The sequence below is a fragment of the Panicum virgatum genome, chromosome 2N (genome assembly GCF_016808335.1).
Source record: "Panicum virgatum strain AP13 chromosome 2N, P.virgatum_v5, whole genome shotgun sequence".
NCBI lineage: Eukaryota > Viridiplantae > Streptophyta > Magnoliopsida > Poales > Poaceae > Panicum > Panicum virgatum.
The window spans coordinates 41,750,034-41,769,748 of NC_053146.1; the positions used below are offsets into that span (position 1 = coordinate 41,750,034).

Here is a 19,715-nt window from a genome sequence, read left to right on the forward strand (position 1 = left end):
GGGGAATGTTGGCGCTCCTTAAGTACCCATTTTATCCCTTGTTTATCCTTGATAATGGCATGAATCTAATATCAAAATCACTAACCATCCTAACCCCGGCCTAATTATTGGTCATTTTCACATTTGCACATATATTTTGGAGGAACTTCGTTTTTGCATGTTTTTGGTCTATTTTGGAGCATGAAATGACGAAGCCTGTAATCGAACGGTAACACGGAGAAAGACGAAGGCCAAAGCCCAAAGGAAGGACCAAAGCCCATGTTGATTCGATGCTCATTCATGCACATCCATCCTCCAAGAGAGCCCAAAGGACCAAGCCCGCGAAGATGAGATCAAGATACTTTGGGATTAAGCAAAGCAAATGAAGATTTAAGGAAGGATTCCCTATCCTATCCTTTCCTCGAAGATATCTCCAAGATAACGACGTCCAAAGGGGTACAATCGTGAAGGACTTAAACTCTAGAAGATGCGAGGAGTCTACACGCGAAAGATGAGACCGAGGCGGGCCCGAAAGAGGGTAGGCCAGCCGGCCTAGGCCCAAGAGCCGGCCGGCCTAGCCCGTTTCCGAGGCGGTTCGGCCTCCCCTTCGACCGGTGGCTTCCTCGGCTCATAAATAGCTCGCACCTTATTCAACTCGTGGCATCCATCCACCTAGAACTCGATGAAAACCTAGGTCCAAGACCGGAGGGAGACGACGGCCGCCGCAAGTCTTTGAAGTTGTCTAGGAGATGGCTTAGGTCGCCCCTAGCCGCCATGGCCTCCCTGCGTGGTTGTGCCATGGAGGAGTTCATGAGCTAGTTGGATTCATCGATGGTGTGCACACGGTGGTGATGATCCAAACACATCTATTATGTGAGTAATGATAATCATGTCTTCCGAATCTATTAGCGATCATGTCTCTCCTTTTTGATTTCGTTCTTGCCTTGGGTGCGCTTATTCCTAGATCTATTCTCGAGATAGATTGCATGGGGTGTTCTTGTAGCTATGGTGGCTAGGAGTTCATACCGGATCTACCCAAGGGGGTTCGACACGTCTAGCGTGCTTCGGGGTGCTTTTGTTCAAAGGGAGCGTCGTGACAGGGTGTGGCCTGAGTAGGGGGGTTCCCGAGGGGTTGGATTGGAAGTTTTGATTTAAGGATGCTATTGATTGAGATGCATAATTTATTTGCTCGTTAGCTTGAACTACAACTAGATGACGACAGACCTAGTCGTGTCTTTGGTTTTGTTATGGTTACGCCTATGTTCATGTATGAGATCAACCTTTACACAACACTCATATCTATTAAAGGTTTACTCTATATGTGCAATTCATGCTTCATGTTAGGATAGATCCGTTAGATTAGATGGAAAACCTTAAGTAGTTCTTTGTCGATCCACAGATTGATAAACCTTGGGGGAATACTCTAAGAGAAAAGCTACCACGATCCGTGCACTTGCGGTACATAAATTGGGGCGCTAAGGAGCGTCAACACCTACCTCTCAGAAGATCGGGCCACGTCTACATCAAGTATTATCAGAGCCCAGCTCTGATACCAAATGATGAGTCTGGCCCAGGTGGGATTGGATGAAAAGCCCGACACACTGATCCGGAGTCCGGCCCAGGTGGGATTGGATGAAAAGCCCGACACACCGATCCGGAGTCCGGCCCAGGTGGGATTGGATGAAAAGCCCGACACACCGATCCGGAGTCCGGCCCAGGTGGGATTGGATGAAAAGCCCGACACACCGATCTGGCCTCAGGAGTCCACTAGGGCCCAACAACCTGAACCTCGGCAATCATAGCACCGTACTCCAGAGCACCCCTCGGGAAAAGGCCCAATCACCCCAAAGGACTAGTCCAATAGGGGAAGGGTGGCTCTCCCTTTTAAGGTGACTTTCTCCTCCCATGCTAAGCAAGGTGGGATTATTCAGAGGCTCACACGGTCGCCGCGCGACTACAACTGGGCCACTTTTGGCCCATTTTTGTTGCGTCTTTGCCAGCGGGTATTAGTGGAGGATGTCCTCATCATTCCCACTCCCTTAACAAGGGCCCAGCTTTGATACCAAATGATGGTGACAACCTGAACCTTGGCCTTTTTATGGCCAAGGTTCTCATCAGCATAGGATGCAACACAACCCGTCAAGCACGCAAAACTTCGTTCATTAATCTCATGAAAGTGCTAGGTGCATTAGTTAACCCAAATGGCATGACTAACCACTCATACAACCCGAACTTACTTTTGAAAGCAGTTTTCCATTCATCTCCCAATTTCATTCGAATTTGGTGATAACCACTACGCAAATCAACTTTCGAAAACACAATAGCACCGCTCAATTCATCAAGCATATCATCCAAGCGGGAATAGGATGTCGATAGCAAATGGTGATGTTATTAATTGCTCTACAATCCACACACATATGCCATGATCCATCTTTCTTTGGCACTAAGAACTGGAATAGCACAAGGGCTACGAGACTCACGTATGTAACCTTTGTCGAGCAATTCCTGTACTTGACGCTGAATCTCTTTGGTTTCTTCCGGATTGGTCCTGTATGGCGCACGATGTGGCAATGAGGCACCAGGAATGAGGTCAATCTGGTGCTCGATCCCTTGAAGTGGAGGCAGCCCCAGTGGTACCTCACTTGGGAACACATCAGCATATTCCTGCAAAATGTTAGCAACAGCAGGAGGCAAAGAATGATGCACATCGTGAAGGGAAATCAAAGCATCTTTGCAAACCAAAGCATAGACAACTGTTTTGGAGGTAGCCAGTAGCTAGCATGCATTTTCCCTTCAAAGTTATCTCTCTTTTTGGATCAAAAACAGATTTGGCATTGTTCTTATTTTCCACTTTAGCATGTTCTTCAGATTTTGTTTTCTTGGCTCTAGCGACATCACCTTGCATAACTGCTTCAGGTGACATAGGATGCAACACAATCTTTTTATCATGGTATAAGAAAGAGTACTGATTTGATCTACCATGATACATAGAATCTCTATCGAATTGCCAAGGTCGTCCTAGCAGGATACTACAAGCTTGCATAGGAACAACATCACATTCAACAACATCTTTATAGGATCCAATGGCAAAATTGATTCGCACAAGCTTAGTTAACTTTGCTTTTCCACTATTATTCAGCCATTGAATGTATTAAGGATGTGTATGCGGTTTGGTGGAGAGAGCAAGCTTTCCCACCATGTCGCTGCTGGCCAAGTTGTTGCAGCTACCACCATCAATGATCATGTGACACGAACGCTCTTTAATGACACACTTTGTTTGTAATAAGGTGTGGCGCTGATTTTGCTCCGCTTTCTCCATTTGTGCGCTTAACACACGCTGCACAATGAGGCTCTCATAGCGGTCGGCTGCACCTGCATTAATATGTTCTTCTGGACACTCCTCACTACCTGCATGGTCAGTTGCAAGAAGTGCAAGTGTATCTTCATCAAGTGGGAGTACTCGCCATCATTTTTTACAATCAAAACACGTTTGCTTGGGCAGTCACGCATGACATGTCCAAATCCCTTGTAGCGGTGGCACTGAATGTCTCTTGTTCTACCCGTGGATGCCACCGAAGAAGTGGTTGCAGCAGGTTTTTGCGCGGTCTTTGCTGCTGAATTTGTGGGGCTGTCACGAGGCTTGTCTCTAGAAGGTGGGGGGTGCTATCTGAGCTGATGATGAATATGGTGCAGCAGCACGCCCAATGGATGGAATGCTCGAACGGGACTGCGTGGAAAAATTCCTCCCTGCAGAAATGTTAGTCTTGGTACTTGCACGTCGTCCTTGCACTTCCCTTTCAGCTTTACAAGCAAGATGGAACAAACAGGTTATGTTAGTGTACTCTTTATGAGCAAGGATATCCTAAATTTCCCGGTTTAACCCACCCAAAAATCTAGCCATAGTAGGTTCCACATCCTCCACTAAATTATAGCGTAGCATGCCCATTTAAAGCTCTTGATAGTATTCTTCTACACTTTTAGTACCCTGTTTTAATTGTTGCAGCTGATGTAATAGATCACGTGCATAGTATGATGGAACAAATCTAGCCCTCATGACCCGTTTCAAAGCATCCCAAGTTTGTGGCATATTATTAGGATTTTTCTTGCTATGCTCTATCCACCAAACGGAAGCAAAATCAGTGAATTCACTAGTTGCAGCCCTAACACATGCATTTTCAGGAAAGTCATGACAAGTAAACTTTTGTTCAACAGCCATCTCCCAAGTAAGATAAGCATCAGGATCATATTTACCATCAAAGGAGGGTATCTTAAATTTTATCTTACTAAAAGCAGTGTCATTGTTATGTACCTCATGTGTATGTTGTCCACCCATACCTCGACGATTACGGTGTAGACGTCGCTGACCTTGATCCTCAACCTCGGTGTCAGCAGCATAATCAGCACCTGAATTTTCAGCGTCGTCCTCTTCCTCTTGGCCACGTCTTCTATGCTTATCATTCGTCTTCGCATGGAACTCATCAAAGCGCCTCTGAAGAGCAGCGAGACTCTTGTCCACACGACCAACCGTTGTCTCCAACCCAGCAAGCTTGGTGCTGTTGGCAATCTGCGCGGCCTCCATTTGCCCAATCTTCTCATTTATCACCTGCAAATCATTATAAATCCCATTGGTGTACTCCCTCACTTACTTCTCAAAATGCTGCGTGATGCCCTTGGTACGAGGTGTAAGCGGGCCTCCATCATCCTCATCTTCATTCCCCAAACCTGCCATGGTAAAAGCACAAGAGCAAACAGGAATAAGTGAAGTAGAACAAATTCTCTAGAGCTAGAGGTGCTTAATTTGAGGCCCTCTCTCTCAACTTGTTACACAAATTCTTACCAATTCTCAACTTCCTGAACAGGAGGGGTTGGCGGCCAGCAAGAACAACACAAATGGTTACACAAGAACTAGTACTGAATTTACTAGATGGGAATGAAGTGTTTCAATCTCAAACTCAATCACGAACGAAGTGGGGTTCCGAAGACTCGAAGACCGCGGCTGGACCAGCACGCGCACTTACAAGCAAGTAGCAAAGGCTAAACTTGATCTAAACAAAATCCAATCTATTTATGGCGGCTGTGGAAGTATATGAGGAGGTAGGGGACAACCAGGACGAGGTGGGGGTCGTCCCAAAACCCTAGGACGTGCCCCTATTGGGCCCCACTTGATACACGGCCCATTGGGTCAAAATTAGGTGACTCAACACCGTGGACAGAAAAGGTCTCGGTAGTAAATCGATGACTGCGGCCGAATCCGAGCAGATATGGATATGAGGCCAGATCCATATGAAAGTAGACTTGATAAGCTTTCCATAAGTCCTAGAATTCCCCAATCCGAGTACATATGAAGTCGTGACAGCCATAACAAGTTGACACTTTCCGACAGTCCAAATCCAGCCCTTCCAAAACGTGTTGGATTCAATCTCTATATTTCATTGGGCCAAAGTGTCATAGTTGCCTGGTGGAGGATGATGGGAATACATGGAACCGGTCCCCAATCAACTTCCTTGGTCCTCCACGCCTTCCATGTGTGTTCAATAATCTTTTTGATCCATGTATGTATTTCTGAAAATGACAATGAACGCACATCATGGCGCAGCATCAATTCATGAAATGTATCAAATACAATCATGATAAAGAATGGTTTCACCTTTGAATCTAATGTTTCTAATGTGGTTGTATCTGAGAAGGTGATGTCCTCATCATTCTCCCCTTCTTGGCTGCAAGTCGTCCTCGACTTGCTCCAATGGCATTCAATGGTGTGTGCTTTCATGTTGGAACATAGAGCAATGACTATGTTGCACGGCCACAATCAGCAATGCTCCCCTTCTTTGGGCTGACCCTGTTGCATATGTGAGAAACTAGGAAAACTTTGCAAGACATTATTAGTGTTAGTGCAGCTCCCTGTTTGATCATGGTATTGTAGCCCGAAAGGATATTTCAAATTAGAGCAAATATAAACTTTATTCACTAAATACTCTCCTTTGCTATCATATTTGCCGATTGCATGAAGCGAACAATGATTAAAACTTGGCAAATTAGAATCAAATTTAATCTTCTCTTTTAAAAAATTTAGGTTACATGGAATATCAAATTCAATATAACCCAAAGTATTTAAAGAGGACAGCAATTTCAGTTCATCTTGTGCATGATTAATAGAATGAACAGACTTATCTTCAGCACATTTGTATGGTTCAAAACAAAAAGTATCACAATTATTCACCATATGAGTAAAAGAAGCGTCAGCACACAAGTCCACCTTATCACAAGGAACATCAACTAATTCAGGTTGTGACAAAGGTGAATCAACAGAAGTTTCCACAAATGATTTCTCTAAATTCAGCACCAAATCAATAGAGTCATATGGAATAGCAATTAAAGCATGTACATCTTCATTCACACGGCTGATTGTAGAAGAAACATGTATACCAATTTCATTGTCCTCTTTTGATGTGTGTGCAGTAGTGTCCTTTTGATCCTGTCCAAAGTTAGTGACACTAGAACACACAGCAAAAGGCATAACATCCACAAAGTTTTTCTTTTCACAAGTCGTGAACGGGCCTAATACTTTTTGTTCACAAAAACCATTAGCAATTCGAATCTGAATCTCAGAAGCAAGTTGAATCAAATGAGAGAGTGAATCATATGTTTCATATGTATCCTGAATTTTAGTATTTAGTCCCCTCAAAAATCTATTTTCAATAGCTTCTTCACATTCTATCAAACCACATTTCAACATGAGAACCTTAAGCTCTAGGTAATATGTTTCAGCGGTGTTACTACCTTGTTTCAAATTTTGTAGCTTAGCAAGCAAATTATCAGCATAATATTCAGGAACAAAATATTCTCTCAAAATAGTTTTCAGCGCATTCCAAGTTTTTGGTACAATGTCATGTCTACACAAGTGTTTCCAAACAGTTAAAGCATAATCAAGAAGCACACTAGAAGCAGCTACGATCTTTTGTTCTTCAGACAAATCATATTTGCAAAATTCTTCATGTAACACTAGTTCCCAATTAATATATACATTAGGATCAAACTGACCTGCATATGAAGACAAATGTTTAATAATGTGCTGAATAGGAGGTTGCTGTTTGATCTGCTCAAAAATCTCTGTGTTACCTGCCATGGTTAGTAGAAAACAAGATACACACAACAAGTTGTATGCTCCTATCAACTACTAAAATCTGATTGTTGTAGCTCTCTCAAACTCAATTTGTTCAAACTAGTTCTTACTAGTTCTTATCTTGCTCAACAGGTGGGACGGCAACCAACAAGTCTGCAACAATGGAGTGAAGTGTATCGGTGCAGCAACACAACACCTGTCAAGCTGTAGTCGAATATGTGGAGCTGTAGGTGGGCTGAATCAAGGAAACACTAGCACCACATTAGTTACAAAAGCAAGCTGCATAATTGTTCAACAGTGGTACTGTGCTGGTCCTAGGCCTGAACGTGCTAGAGACGCGAGCCTGGACACAAACAAAAGTCACCAAACTGCAACAATGAAGGATCACAAGGAGTGGAAAGAACAGCAAAAGGAAACCCCTTCTCTTCTTTCTTTCTTTCTTTCTATTTTTTTTCTTTCTTATTTTTCAAGTAGCACAAACTGAAATTTTGCAACAAGAGATAACAAACCACTTACAGCACTTAAATGTTTCCTTCGAAAGGGAGGTTCAGCAGCAAAGTTCAAACTTGTGGCTGTTTTGCAAAACCAGGAGTTACGGAAATCTCCAGGACAATTGTGACGCGCTCAGAATGAGTTTCGGGGTGAGGTCAGATCCGTTGGAACAAGCACAATTTAACATTTCCAGATTGTATCTAAACACCCAATTTGGACTTTGGAACAAGGAAATATGGTGTTTTTCTTTTCGGGTTGAAACTGGATTCCGAATCGAATTCTCTTTCGAACTTGTGTGGTTTCCTTTGTGTAGATGGAAAGATGGACGTGGCTGAACCCACAAACCATGTGGTTACGGTTATGGCAGAATATGAAACAAAGGGATGTCAAAATTGAATCTGATTTGTGGGGGAAAAGAAAACGGATTTTCAGTGGCGACACAAACGTGACTAGAACTCGAAACTCTAAACGACAAGATGCTAAGACCAGCACTCGACACAACCGATGCAACCGAAAACTCAGCAAGCCCTAACTAAGTAATACTAGAAAAGGCTCAAAGGGTTTATAGGATTGCAGGTAACTAATCTACAATTTTTTTTTGGCTTTTGGACTATAGGAAAATAAAACAGCGAGGAATTGAAAGTCTCTCACCGATAAACCTTGCTCTGATTACCACCTTTCCAATAATTATTGGTTTGTGCACAAGGAAGTTCATCATGTGCTTAAACCGATGCCGGTTAGTGCTATTAAGGCTGAGGTGTTTGCTACTTCGAAAGTGAAGAAAAAGGCTGCCACGATTGCCACAAAGCCGCAGACAGATTTGCTTCACGAGGTACAAAACAATGTCACTGTACATTCTCGCAAAACTGTTTCAGTGCATTCTGGTTCGGACTCTACTATAGCAGCTCGTGTTTTTGAAGATGATCAAATATTGCCTTTCAGTAAATCCGAACTTAAATGCAAGGGTCGCCTGGAAAATTTGTCTATCCAGTTTGGTTCTTTCTCTCACAATTCAAGACATGATACATTGCCAAGCGAAAATATGCATGCTGCCAGGAAGGGCGAGGTGCTTGTTGCTTCAATTGATAATGATTCATCCAAGGAACTAATAGAGCCAGAGACCTTTTTCAATGGAGGCACTGATGATATGGCCATAAATTCTACCATTGCAATTTCGGAAAACTCTTGCACTAATACAAATATTTTGGTTGGTACTTCTGCGAAACTTCATGAGACTCGATTTGGTTGTCCTGCTGCAGACATGAAAGGCAATGGACCAAGCATGGTCGATGGTATAAAATGCACGTCTACCAACAATGGTGCTAATTCTCGGATTAATGAAGCTATTGACAATAACTCAAAGCCGAGGACGGCTTTGTTTCAAGAGGGGGAGAATGATGGACCCATGGTTTATAATGCTATTCATGGTAGGCCGGTTGGAAATTCTTGCAAAATAAAAAATAACTGTTCTCCAGTGCAATTTGGTTCAGTTTTATATGATGGAAAGGAAATCAAGATGAAGAAGGGAGTTGTAGATAGCACTTCAACTTTGCCGAGCAAGGTGGTTTTTAAAGGATCTAATTTTCTTGAGCAAGAGATGAAGCTAAAATGGATTATTCTAATTGGCACTATGCATGTGGAGGTGGAGTACAGTCCCACGTGAGATAATTTGTGCACTCTACCTGATTTAGGGCAGCTCCAACGTTATGTCTAAGGTGGTGCCAAGAGGAGAGAGAAAGAACCAAAGAAGGTGCAATACATTGGAGCAAAGGTGCTAGCTTAGCACTCGCTGGCACCGGTAGCCTATTCCGGCACCCGGGGCAAACAGGAGAGAGAACGCCTGGTGTGCGCTCCAGATGAGGTGCAAACAGGTTGGAAAAAGCTCTCTGTGGGTTCCAGCTTAGTCCACGGATGAGGTGCAAAGAGGTGCAATACACTGGATTGAATTTTGCTAAGCTAGCAACCATGACGTGGCCCGACCATAGCACCATCTCATGTTCTATACACTAGAGTTGCCTTTATTTGATTAGCAAGTTCAAGATATGATTACCATCCTAGCCGGTTTATTTTATTATATTTGCATGTGAATCCTGGTCGAGTCTAACCAAGTCACTTGTGCCTGCGTGCACCTGTGCTGGTTGAGGGAAGGGCGTGCGTGCCTTTTTCTTTAATAGGGGCGATGTGCCTTGTAGCGGGGAGATTAGATTGGATTTTTTTCAAACTCGTCGAGAGTTTCCTCTTGTGGAAGAAAGAGGACCAATCTCCTTATCTTGCCGATCATCAAGATTGTGAGCGAGGCCTGATCAGATCATCTCGGTCTGGGCGTGTCTCGGATCCCTGCGTGGATTCTCTTCTCCTGATCGTGGTTCATCGTGGCCGCGGGTGGAAGTTTCCTCTAGGGTTTTGGATTGCATCTATTGTAAGCTGATCCCTCTTATCTGCTATTGTTTGAGTTCGGATTTATCAAGAGGAATTAGTTTGGTCTTCTAGATTATACAACTATTGTTTGGCTGAGTCCTATTTACGTGAGATTGTTAATTGATATCACTGAGATCCAACTGTACCCTAAGCATTGCTGGAATTATCAAATATATCCAGTCTTTGAAGAGTGCGGCTGCTATATTTATTTATTTTGCTTTGCACAGTACTTGTGTTTGATTGCCCGAGATATATTTCAGCACCAAGTTTTGTTGAGCCGTGTACTATTTATGGTCTGATGATAGGATAATTGAAAGATTAAACATCAGTAATTAATTATCCTGCTGCCACACTTGTTAATTATCATTGCTAGCCAGAAGGAAGATTGACAATTTTCAGAAAAAATAATCTTGCTGCTTGTACCGTGAAAGATTTGGGCAAATCCTTGGACAGCGTAGTCGTGTCCTTATCACCCCAACGTCATATGATGAGATGCATATCTTAGAGGATCAACGGGAATCGTCGAAACAATATGACGTCCAGAATCTGCCAGGGCGCTGCGCCGCCGTCTTTTGGGCTGTTGGCCCGTGTACCGTGTCGGGCCAAGTGGCCCAAGTGGTGGACGCCTCCTTGGCCACCACCAGCAACCCTAGGACGTCCCTTAGGGTATAAACTCAGTAGCCGCCGCCTAGAATCACAGGGTTTTGTTTGAGTTTAATTTTCCATGGAGAAACTGAATAGTTTATTGTAACTGTGTCGATTAGTCCTTTTACAGTGATCCAAGGCCCTCATTCTTGATCTAAAAAAATAAAAGAAAGAAAAAGCCGCACCCTAAAAGAAAAAGAGGAAAGGAAGAAAAAAATTCAGAAGTTATCGCATTTTTTTAGTCCCTTTGCTTAGTTGTATGCATTGCTTGCTTGAACTAGATCTCATACAAGTTTAGGCCGGCAACATAGACTAGCTTGGGACTACTTTTCAATTTTGCAATTCTGAATTGAAATTTTGATATTTCTTACTACAATATTGTGCCTACCCAAAGCTCCACAAATTCTTCTATCAGCACATGTTTATCTTGCAATTGTTACACCCAAGCTTGACGACTGATTGTGCCGCCTGTTGGCTTTGGTAAGAACACTTGCAAGATGGTGATAAGCCGCTTGAGATATTGCTTTCCACTTTCACCACTACCTACTAGTTGCTAGTTGATAGGGATAATACTTTTGTGTTGTCTTTTACTATCTTCTAACAATGACAGGTTCTTCATACTCCACCAATCGAATTTACCCTACCTCTCGGAAGATCGGGCCGCGTCTACATCAAATTTCTTTTGTTTTTTTTTGCACCACTTTGCCTTTTGCTTACTGATTTTTTTTGTTTCTAATAGCAGAAAATCCATTGGAAAGCGTATCTCCTTAGCTTTCCGTGCATATGTAGAACGTCCAAAACGGAGTACGTATGCAACCTGGGCGACCGTTTTGGTGTGGGCTGCTTCTGAATTCCGAATCTAAATAGAAGTCCGAGTTGACGATGACTTGAAACTTGATGTAGGAAACATCGTGGGCATATCCACCATAGTGATGTCCTCATCATCCTCCTCTTCTTGAAAGAAAAGCCGCCCTCGGCGCCGATTGTACTCGAAGCTGATCCTGTAGGCTCCTTGATCCGAATCCACTTGAGCTTTGTCAATACTATCCTGCAAAAGATTAGTACTAACAAAAGGCAGCATAGGAATAGATGGCGTATGAATATCAATAGTATCGGATCCACTTAGTTGATTACAATCTTGAACAACAAAAGGAGAATTCAGATTTGCACAAATGTAAACCCGATGTATCAAATATTGTCCTTTGTTGTTATATTTGCCAATAACATGATATGTATGTCTAGACAACCATGGCAAATCAGCACACATAAAAAGTTTCACCTTTAAATTACTTAGAGTACACAAAACATCAAATTCAATGTAACCCAAAGTATGTAAAGAAGACAACAATTTCATCTCATCTGTATCACTAGCAACATGAATCAAATTTGTAAATTCAGCAGAAGCGTGTTGTTCAGTGCTCTCATGTTCATGATCAGGTAAGTCATCTTTATCACAGGGAATATGAAGCAAATCATCTTGTGACAAAGGTAAATCAAGAGTTGGTTCCACTAATAGTTGCTCTGTCATAGCATGATTGGTGGAAATTTTCAGCACATCAAGAGAAGCCTCACCATCCGTGAGTGCAACACCATGAGCATTACCTTTGCTCTCAATTTCAGAAGGAGTAATAAGTGCATTGTGAAGTGAAGGCTCTGAAATTTCACATGACGATGTGAGCTCCTCATGTTTGTCCATGTCATCCTTGTCCTCTTGCTTTTGTTCATAATCTTGCAAAAGGTTAGGTGGTGCAAGAGATACAACAATGGACTGATCCTTTAAGTTATGCACCTCATCATATGAATAATGGACAGCGTAGTCGTGTCCTTGTCAATCCAACGTCACATACTCCCATAAAAAGCCCTCTCGGAAGAACGAGTGTCACCACCACCTGAAAAGGCGACGACATCGGTAGGGTGGCTTGATCACGAATGTCGTCGCTGCAGCCTGGAGGGCGCAGCAACAACCTCGTCCTTTGGGAGTGTCGACGATGAACGGCGACGAATGGCAGGGCGACAAAAACCCAATCTCTGATCGGGAAAAAAGAAACACAGCAACAAGAGACCTGGGGGTACAATCTCAGGTGCACCTAGTGATGCCCCCCCAACCTTATCTCATCCACCCGTCGGTCAGAGAGACAGAGAGAAAGGAAAATCAGAGGGGGATGATGAGGACATCACCGCCAACGATACATCCACGCATCTCCTCCTGTCATTGCTGGCACTATTACTCGTGCTCGTGCAAGACAACTTAATCATCAAGTGAGTTCACTCCTGAGTTCATGTTCATCATATTTAGATTGTGGAGACCCGTGCACTCTTGTTTTGCTTAGGAATCAAGGAGAGGACCGAGAAGGAAAAGGACTCGCGCGGGTTGGATTCGGACTACAGAAAAGCATGGACTTGTGATGGACGCCACGGTCGCATATGGACTCAGATTGGGGTGTTCAAGTACTTCATGGAAAGCTTATAAGGTCTACTTTCCAATGGATCTGACATCACATCCATATCTATTCGGAGTCGGCCACATTCGTCTATTGTCTACTGGGATGTTTTCTGCCCACGATGCTGCGTCATCGTATTTTGGCCCAATGGGCCGTGTATCAAGTTGAGTCCATTATGGACGCGTCCTAGGGTTGGAGCACTTCCACAGCACCCCTATGGTCGTCCTCCCACGTTCTTATATCCTTTGGGCACCGCCAAGAACCCGGCATTAGATGAGGCGATGCAACCAAAGATCATGGAAGATAACAGGGCAGAGAGATTCATAGCAGCCTTCCAGCAAAAGAGGCGGCCACCGATCGTCGATGGGAGCCACCACCAAACAGCATACTCGCCGGAGACCCTGCAGTCATTGCACCTCCACACCACCTCTCGTAGCTACGCCGCTCCGCTGTCACCCGTAAGGGTCAGGCCAACGAAACGGAGACTAAAGGTGGCAGGAGGGACGCAAACTCAGGCTCACCGAAAACGGCGACCCCCCTTCTATGCTGACGGAGTCACTTGAAAGTACATCCGGGCTCCCACGAACCACCGACCAACGCCGTACAAGGGGAGGAAATCTCGCAAGGGGATGGCGGAAGAGTGGAAACACCCAGTATAAAATTTAAGGGTTAATTGGAATGATGCCATTACAATTCTGCGACTTCTCTGATGTACCATTCCAATTCAGCTATTTGCAACCGTGCCATTACAATTCGCTCTCTACCTAGCTCATGCCATTTTCTGCGGCCGCGGCGACGTCGGGCCCACCTGCAGGCCGGCGTACCCATATGATTCTTCCGTATGGACGCCTTTGCCCCTCCCCAACTCGGATAGAGCCCGAGCCGAGCCGAGGGTGTCTCGCCCGTCCCCACACCCAGCTCGCATCCCCTGTTCTTCCCCGCCGTCGCCGTTGCCATCGCCGTCGAGCTCCTCACGTGCTCCTCCTGCGCCGGTTTGAAGCCATCGATGAGGGGCAACGGGATCTCCATGAGGGCGTCGTCAGGGTCGACCTCGCCCGGTGTCATCAGTCAGGGGAATCATGTTTGTAAGCATCTAGGCCCTCTAGGTATGTTTCGGTGATTAATGACAACCATTATTGTGACTAATGAGTTTGTGCAGCTTAATAAAACATTATCGCTCATTTGGTCATTTGTTAAAGAGGCCCCTCAATTTCTTTATTCAAAAAGGCGATCTCGGTATTCAACTCAAATATATATCAAGACTAAGGATCTTTCTAGTCCTAAATGTCGTAAGGTTGAGAAGGACACTTAGGTTAGTATAGGTTTTATAGTTTTGTAGTGATCGCACTATTAAGAGGGGTTAAGGCCAAGTAACTTGAGCATGGACATGGTCAATTAAAAATGGATGCACACTATGGTCACTCAGGTTCAAAGAAGTTCAAATAAGTGGTTTTCAACTTATATCTCAAGAATATTTGGATTTCATTCAAGACTCAAATCAGAAAAGGCAAAATCAGAAAAAGTCTATACACCGGTTTAACCGACGACTCCATTTTTCTATACGTCGGTTAAACGCGGTTAGCAGAGTCTGGACAAGTACATACACTGGTTAAACCGACGATGTTTGAAATTAACGTCGGTGCAGTTGTCCAGAAGGTTGGTTTTCCAGGGTGTTTCAAGGTTATATACACCGATTAAACCGACGATATTTGAAATTGACGTCAATGCATTTGTCTAGTGAATTGGTTTTTTCCAGGGATTTCAGAAGTTACACTCACCGGTTAAACCGGCGATGGATTTGAGTTAACATCGGTGCAGTTGTCCAGAGGGTTGGTTTTTCAGTTGATCAGTGGACAACTACAGTCACCGGTTAAACCGATGATACGTCGGTTAATCTGCCCGAGTTGTAATGGCTAGTTTCCAAAAGGGGCAGTTTGCATTCATCGGTTAAACCGACGCTGACAATTGGAGGATCGTCGGATTAACCGGCGTTGCGTACTTTTCTGGCAGCTTTTCTCCAACGGCTCTATTCGTGTGAGCTGCCTATATATACCCCTCCAATGGGTCATTTTGCTCTCTCTTGACACCAGGCAACATTCATACACTATACTATTGTTGAGAGCCACCTTGAGCTTCATCTTCCACACATTTGTTCATTCAATCATTCAAGAAGCAAGACTAAGGACTTGAGTAGAGAGAAGCTTGTGTGCATCCATTCTTGGTGATCGGTTCTTGCTCAAGTGAAGGCCCTAGCTTGTTACTCTTGGTGATTGGCAGCACCTAGGCGATCTTGGTGATTGAAGGTGTTTCTTCCGGAGCTTGCCAAGGATTGTGGGAGCCCGAAGAAGTTTGTATGTGTCTTGAGCTCCACCACGCCGAGATGGTGAACGGAGACTCTTAGTGAGCGCCCAAGTCTCGGTGACATGGGAGGTGACAAGACTCTTAGTGAGTGTTACAACGTGGATTAGGGGTGTGTGCCAACACATCGACACCACGGGAAAAAAATCCGGTTGTCTCTTGTCCACTCTTTCATTTCAAGCACTTACTTTCATGCAATTATTCATGTGCTTGACTTTAGAGATCATAACTTAGCTCTACCTTTCTTAGTTTTATATCTTGTTGTATCTTTGATAGCTTGTATAGTTTGCTTAGTTAGCCGGTTGGTGAATTGAGCCTTACTAGCATTGCATAGGTTAAGGTTGCTTTAATTGTTTTAGAAATTTGAAAAAGGTCCAATTCACCCCCTCTTGGTCCATCGATCCTTACAATGTTCGCCTGGAAGATTGCCCTTTCTGTCGTTGTCGCCTGATCTGTATCCGGAGCAAGCAACCGGACACCTACAACGAGCTGTTCTACAAGTGCCCGAACAACGTGAAGGTTAGTTTGCTTCGATTTTGTTGCGTCTGTGCCGATTTTGGTGGATCGTGACAATGCTAGGGTTTGGGTACTGTGGCAGGGGGATCCCACAACCTGTGGATTCATACGGTCGGAGATTCAGTACAAGAGCTACTTGCGCAAGCTGGATGCACAGAGGGCACGGTGGAAGCGTGATTGTGGTGAAGTTGAGGCTGCTGAAGAGAGCAAAGATGGTGAAGAGATAGATGGCCAATCTGGCGAGGTGAAGGCCCAGATTGAACAGATGAAGCTTCAAATTGACAGTGCTCTGGGAGAGATTGCGAAGCTGCAGATGCAGATGGGTGAACTGAAGACAAGCATCATGGGAGCTTTAGTGGTACCTGTTGTATGTGTTTGTGTTGGCATTGTGCTTGTGCTGACAATGTTGTGGAAGTGATTCCACTATCATTGTTAGCTGGAAGTGATGGTAGTGTAGTTAGTCAGCCTTAGATGGTAGTGCAGTTAGTCAGGTTTTAGTGTAGTTGTGTCTCGGTGAAGCACCTCATTTTGCAGGTTTGAGTGTGTGCCCTCCTTTTGCTCACTTTGCTGGGACATGTGTGACATGCCATAACAGTTTGTGAAACTGAATGTCATAACTTATTGTGGTGCTGAAATGAAATGGATGACTTATCTGCCTATCTGAATTCTGTCATGGCACATTTGAATTCTGTCATAACTTATTGTGGTGCTCAAATAAAATGGATGGATGGAAACATGGTGAAATATTCTGCCATAACAGGATGATCTACATAACAAGTCCAATAGCCATATCAGGCTGACCATACAAGACAGGTTCAACAGCCATATCAGGCTGACCATACAAGACAGGTTCAACAGCCATATCAGGCTGACCATACAAGACAGGTTTCACAGCTGAAGCTACATAACAGATTCACAGCTGGAGCATTACAAAAGCTAGACAGTTTACAAAAGCCAGATGCACAGCTGAAACATTCAAGATCCTCCAGCTGACATGTTCAACCAAGCTTTCAGGCTCCTAACAACACTTGGGGCTGGAGCAGCTTCAGCTTGCTTCTGTTTTTTCTTGGCTGGGGTCTTCTTCTTCTTGGGGGTCTTCTTCTTCTTTGGTGTCTTCTTCCTTTTTGGGGACTTCTTCTTCTTGGGTGGCTGCTGTGATGGTCCAGCAGTGTCTTCAGTAGGTTGCCTTTTTCTACATTCCAAAGAATTGCAACGTGAGTGATAGGCCCAGAAATAAAATAAAACTGAAAAGGACAGATTACTACCTCTTCTTTGGAGTTGCTGTTTCTCCATCTTCTCCAACCACAGGCATCTGGCAAGTCTTGGCGAAGTGCCCAAAGTCTTTGCACCTGCTGCATCTGACCTTTTTTGTTGCCTTCTTCTCTAGACAACCCATAATCCTCTGTTTTCTTGGCCTTCCTGCCGATCTTCCCAATAGAGGAGGGTACACCTTAAAGCCAAGATCCACAGTTGGCCATTGAGATTTGTCAGGCATTGCTTCCACTCTTCCTTCATATGCAGCCCTGAACTTAGCAACTGAATAATACTGATGCACATAGTCCCCAATATTCATCCCTCTGTTGGACAAAATCCATGCCAAGGTATGTCTACATGGTTTGCCAGTTAGTTGCCACTCTCTACATGAACACTTGTGGTTTGCCAAGTCCACAGAGTGCCTCCTAGTATTGTTCCACTTGTCAATCAGGGTCACCTCTGCAATGTCTTCATCACTTCTGGCAACCTTAACAACCCGCAGGTTCATGCTGATTGCATTCAGTTCCTTCATCACATTTGGCAGAATTCCATCTTCCATCTGCCTTGCTATCTTCTTCCTAAGATACCTCTTCTCCATAATCAGCTCTCTCAAACCATCAACCAGTTCATGTAGCAACAGACCCTTCAAATGCCTTATCTGAGCATTGAAACTCTCAGAAACATTGTTGGTCAAATAATCACACTTCGAGGATTCTGAGAATCCACTTCTGTACCTTAACTTATTGTGGTGCTCCTCCAGAAAATCTATAGCATCTAGGGCAACCTCAAAAATTTTCTTCATGTGCCACCTGAATAATCCCTCTCTGTAGATTCTGGCAGTTGGATACAAGTGCTCTGTAAACACATCTCCTTGATAGGACTTCATGAAGTTGCCATACAGATGCCTCATGCACTCTCTGTACTCAGCAGTTGGAAAAAAAAGCACCTACTGCTGTCTCAAGACCTTTACATGCATCTGTACAAATGGCCAGGCCCTCTGGTATCCCTACAGCTCTCTGCAATTGCTCCATAAACCAAGTTCAGTTCTCCTCAGTCTCTGAATCAAACACAGCATATGCTAGGTGATACAACCAGTTGTGCCCATCTACAGCAGTGGCTGATGCCAACTGACCTGTGTATTTACCATTCAGTTTTGTAGCATCTACACCTATATATGGTCTACACCCTGCTAAGAACCCATCTACATATGGCTTCAATGCTACAAAAATCCTCTTGAAGCGCATCTTCTTATTTTTCCTCTCTAAATCAATCTCAATCAGACTACCAGGTGAACTGAGCTTCATCTGTGCTTTCCAATTGAACAATAACTGAAAACTCTCTTCATATTTACCATGAACTTTCTCTAGTGCAAGTTTCAAACCAGACCAAGCCTTTGAATACTTCAACTTGATGCCATAATCCCCTCTACTTTTTCTTTGGCATCCTTTGCACCCTTGCCAGGATTCTTCTTCACCCAGTCAGACAGTCTGTCAGCAACCCACCCTTGTGTAGTCATTTTGCTTTCCCTCAGTTTGGTAGTAGGGCAATTGTGCTCAGCAGGAAGGACTTTTATCTGCACAACATTAGTTAATGGGTTAGTCAATTATCAGCAAACACTACAACCAAGAGCAACAGTCTTAACAAAGTATATTTACCTCAATTGTCTTGGTACCATTAACTCTAGAAGCATGTATTCTCCATGGACATCTTGTATGGGCACACTTGGCAATGAATCTGGTCTTATCTGTCTTCATGTCAGTGAACTCAAAGCCCCTCTTCACTGCATAATGCCTGACTGCTTTTCTGAATGTCACAATATCAGGAAATAATGAACCCTTCTCAATATTTGGGTGGTCAGGATCATGTACCACATTGAACTCCTGGGGATCTGCATCATTTACCTCTACCTCAGCTGGTCCTCCTCCACCTCCTTCACCTCCTTCAGCTCCTTCACCTCCTTCAGCAGCAGGAATATTTTCATGAGATTCAGTTTGTTGTGCATGAGATTCAGGCTCTGATGCTGCTGCAGTTGATGGTGGCATAGGCATATAGATGTGCTCATCATCCGCACCAACATATTCCTCCTCATTATCAAATAAGTCAGTGAATAGAACATCTGCCTCCTTAGCTGCAGGCTCTTCTGAATCTGCCACTTTGGATGCAGACACTCCAGTTGGGTTAGCAGGCACCCCATCAGTAGGTGGCACCACACACAAAGGCTCTAACTCATCAGTTAGCACAACCTCTGAAATTTTGGTATTATCTAGGATAGCTACAACCACATGGCAACACATCTCTGACTCATACATCTCAAACATCTGATGCAATTGAAATTATTCAGTTAACCTAATGTCCTCACCCAACCTCTTGTGATAGAACCAGACTGTGGCAGACTGGGTTGGTGCCCATTTCACTTCATTTTGCAGACTTGTCATCAACAATTCAAGCGAAAACGAGCCCATCTCCACATCCCACTTAATCACCCGGCC

General features: G+C 44.0%; 2 protein-coding genes across 2 annotated transcripts; both read right to left on the reverse strand.

Moving 5' to 3' along the window:
- Positions 1 to 16,763: 16,763 nt before the first annotated feature.
- On the reverse strand, positions 16,764 to 18,028 carry LOC120662640. Its single transcript, XM_039941746.1, has 2 exons — positions 17,238 to 18,028; positions 16,764 to 17,164 (listed from the first exon to the last, which is right to left on the reverse strand). The coding sequence occupies exons 1-2, from the start codon at positions 18,026 to 18,028 to the stop codon at positions 16,948 to 16,950; spliced, it is 1,008 nt and encodes a 335-aa protein (XP_039797680.1). The 3' UTR covers positions 16,764 to 16,947.
- Positions 18,029 to 18,613: 585 nt separating this feature from the next.
- LOC120658841 lies at positions 18,614 to 19,566 on the reverse strand. The gene is made up of 2 exons (XM_039936997.1): positions 18,882 to 19,566; positions 18,614 to 18,799 (listed from the first exon to the last, which is right to left on the reverse strand). Exons 1-2 carry the CDS (start codon positions 19,542 to 19,544, stop codon positions 18,629 to 18,631), a joined length of 834 nt encoding a protein of 277 aa, XP_039792931.1. The 5' UTR covers positions 19,545 to 19,566; the 3' UTR covers positions 18,614 to 18,628.
- Positions 19,567 to 19,715: the final 149 nt, after the last annotated feature.

Coding starts and splice junctions, on each gene's coding strand:
- LOC120662640 (XM_039941746.1), bottom strand. CDS start 18,028: ATGAAGAAAATTTTTGAGGTTGCCCTAGATGCTATAGATTTTCTGGAG. Junction 17,165..17,237: donor ACAGCAACTCCAAAGAAGAG/GTAGTAATCTGT, acceptor TTTGGAATGTAG/AAAAAGGCAACCTACTGAAG.
- LOC120658841 (XM_039936997.1), bottom strand. CDS start 19,544: ATGTTTGAGATGTATGAGTCAGAGATGTGTTGCCATGTGGTTGTAGCT. Junction 18,800..18,881: donor ATGGTACCAAGACAATTGAG/GTAAATATACTT, acceptor AATGTTGTGCAG/ATAAAAGTCCTTCCTGCTGA.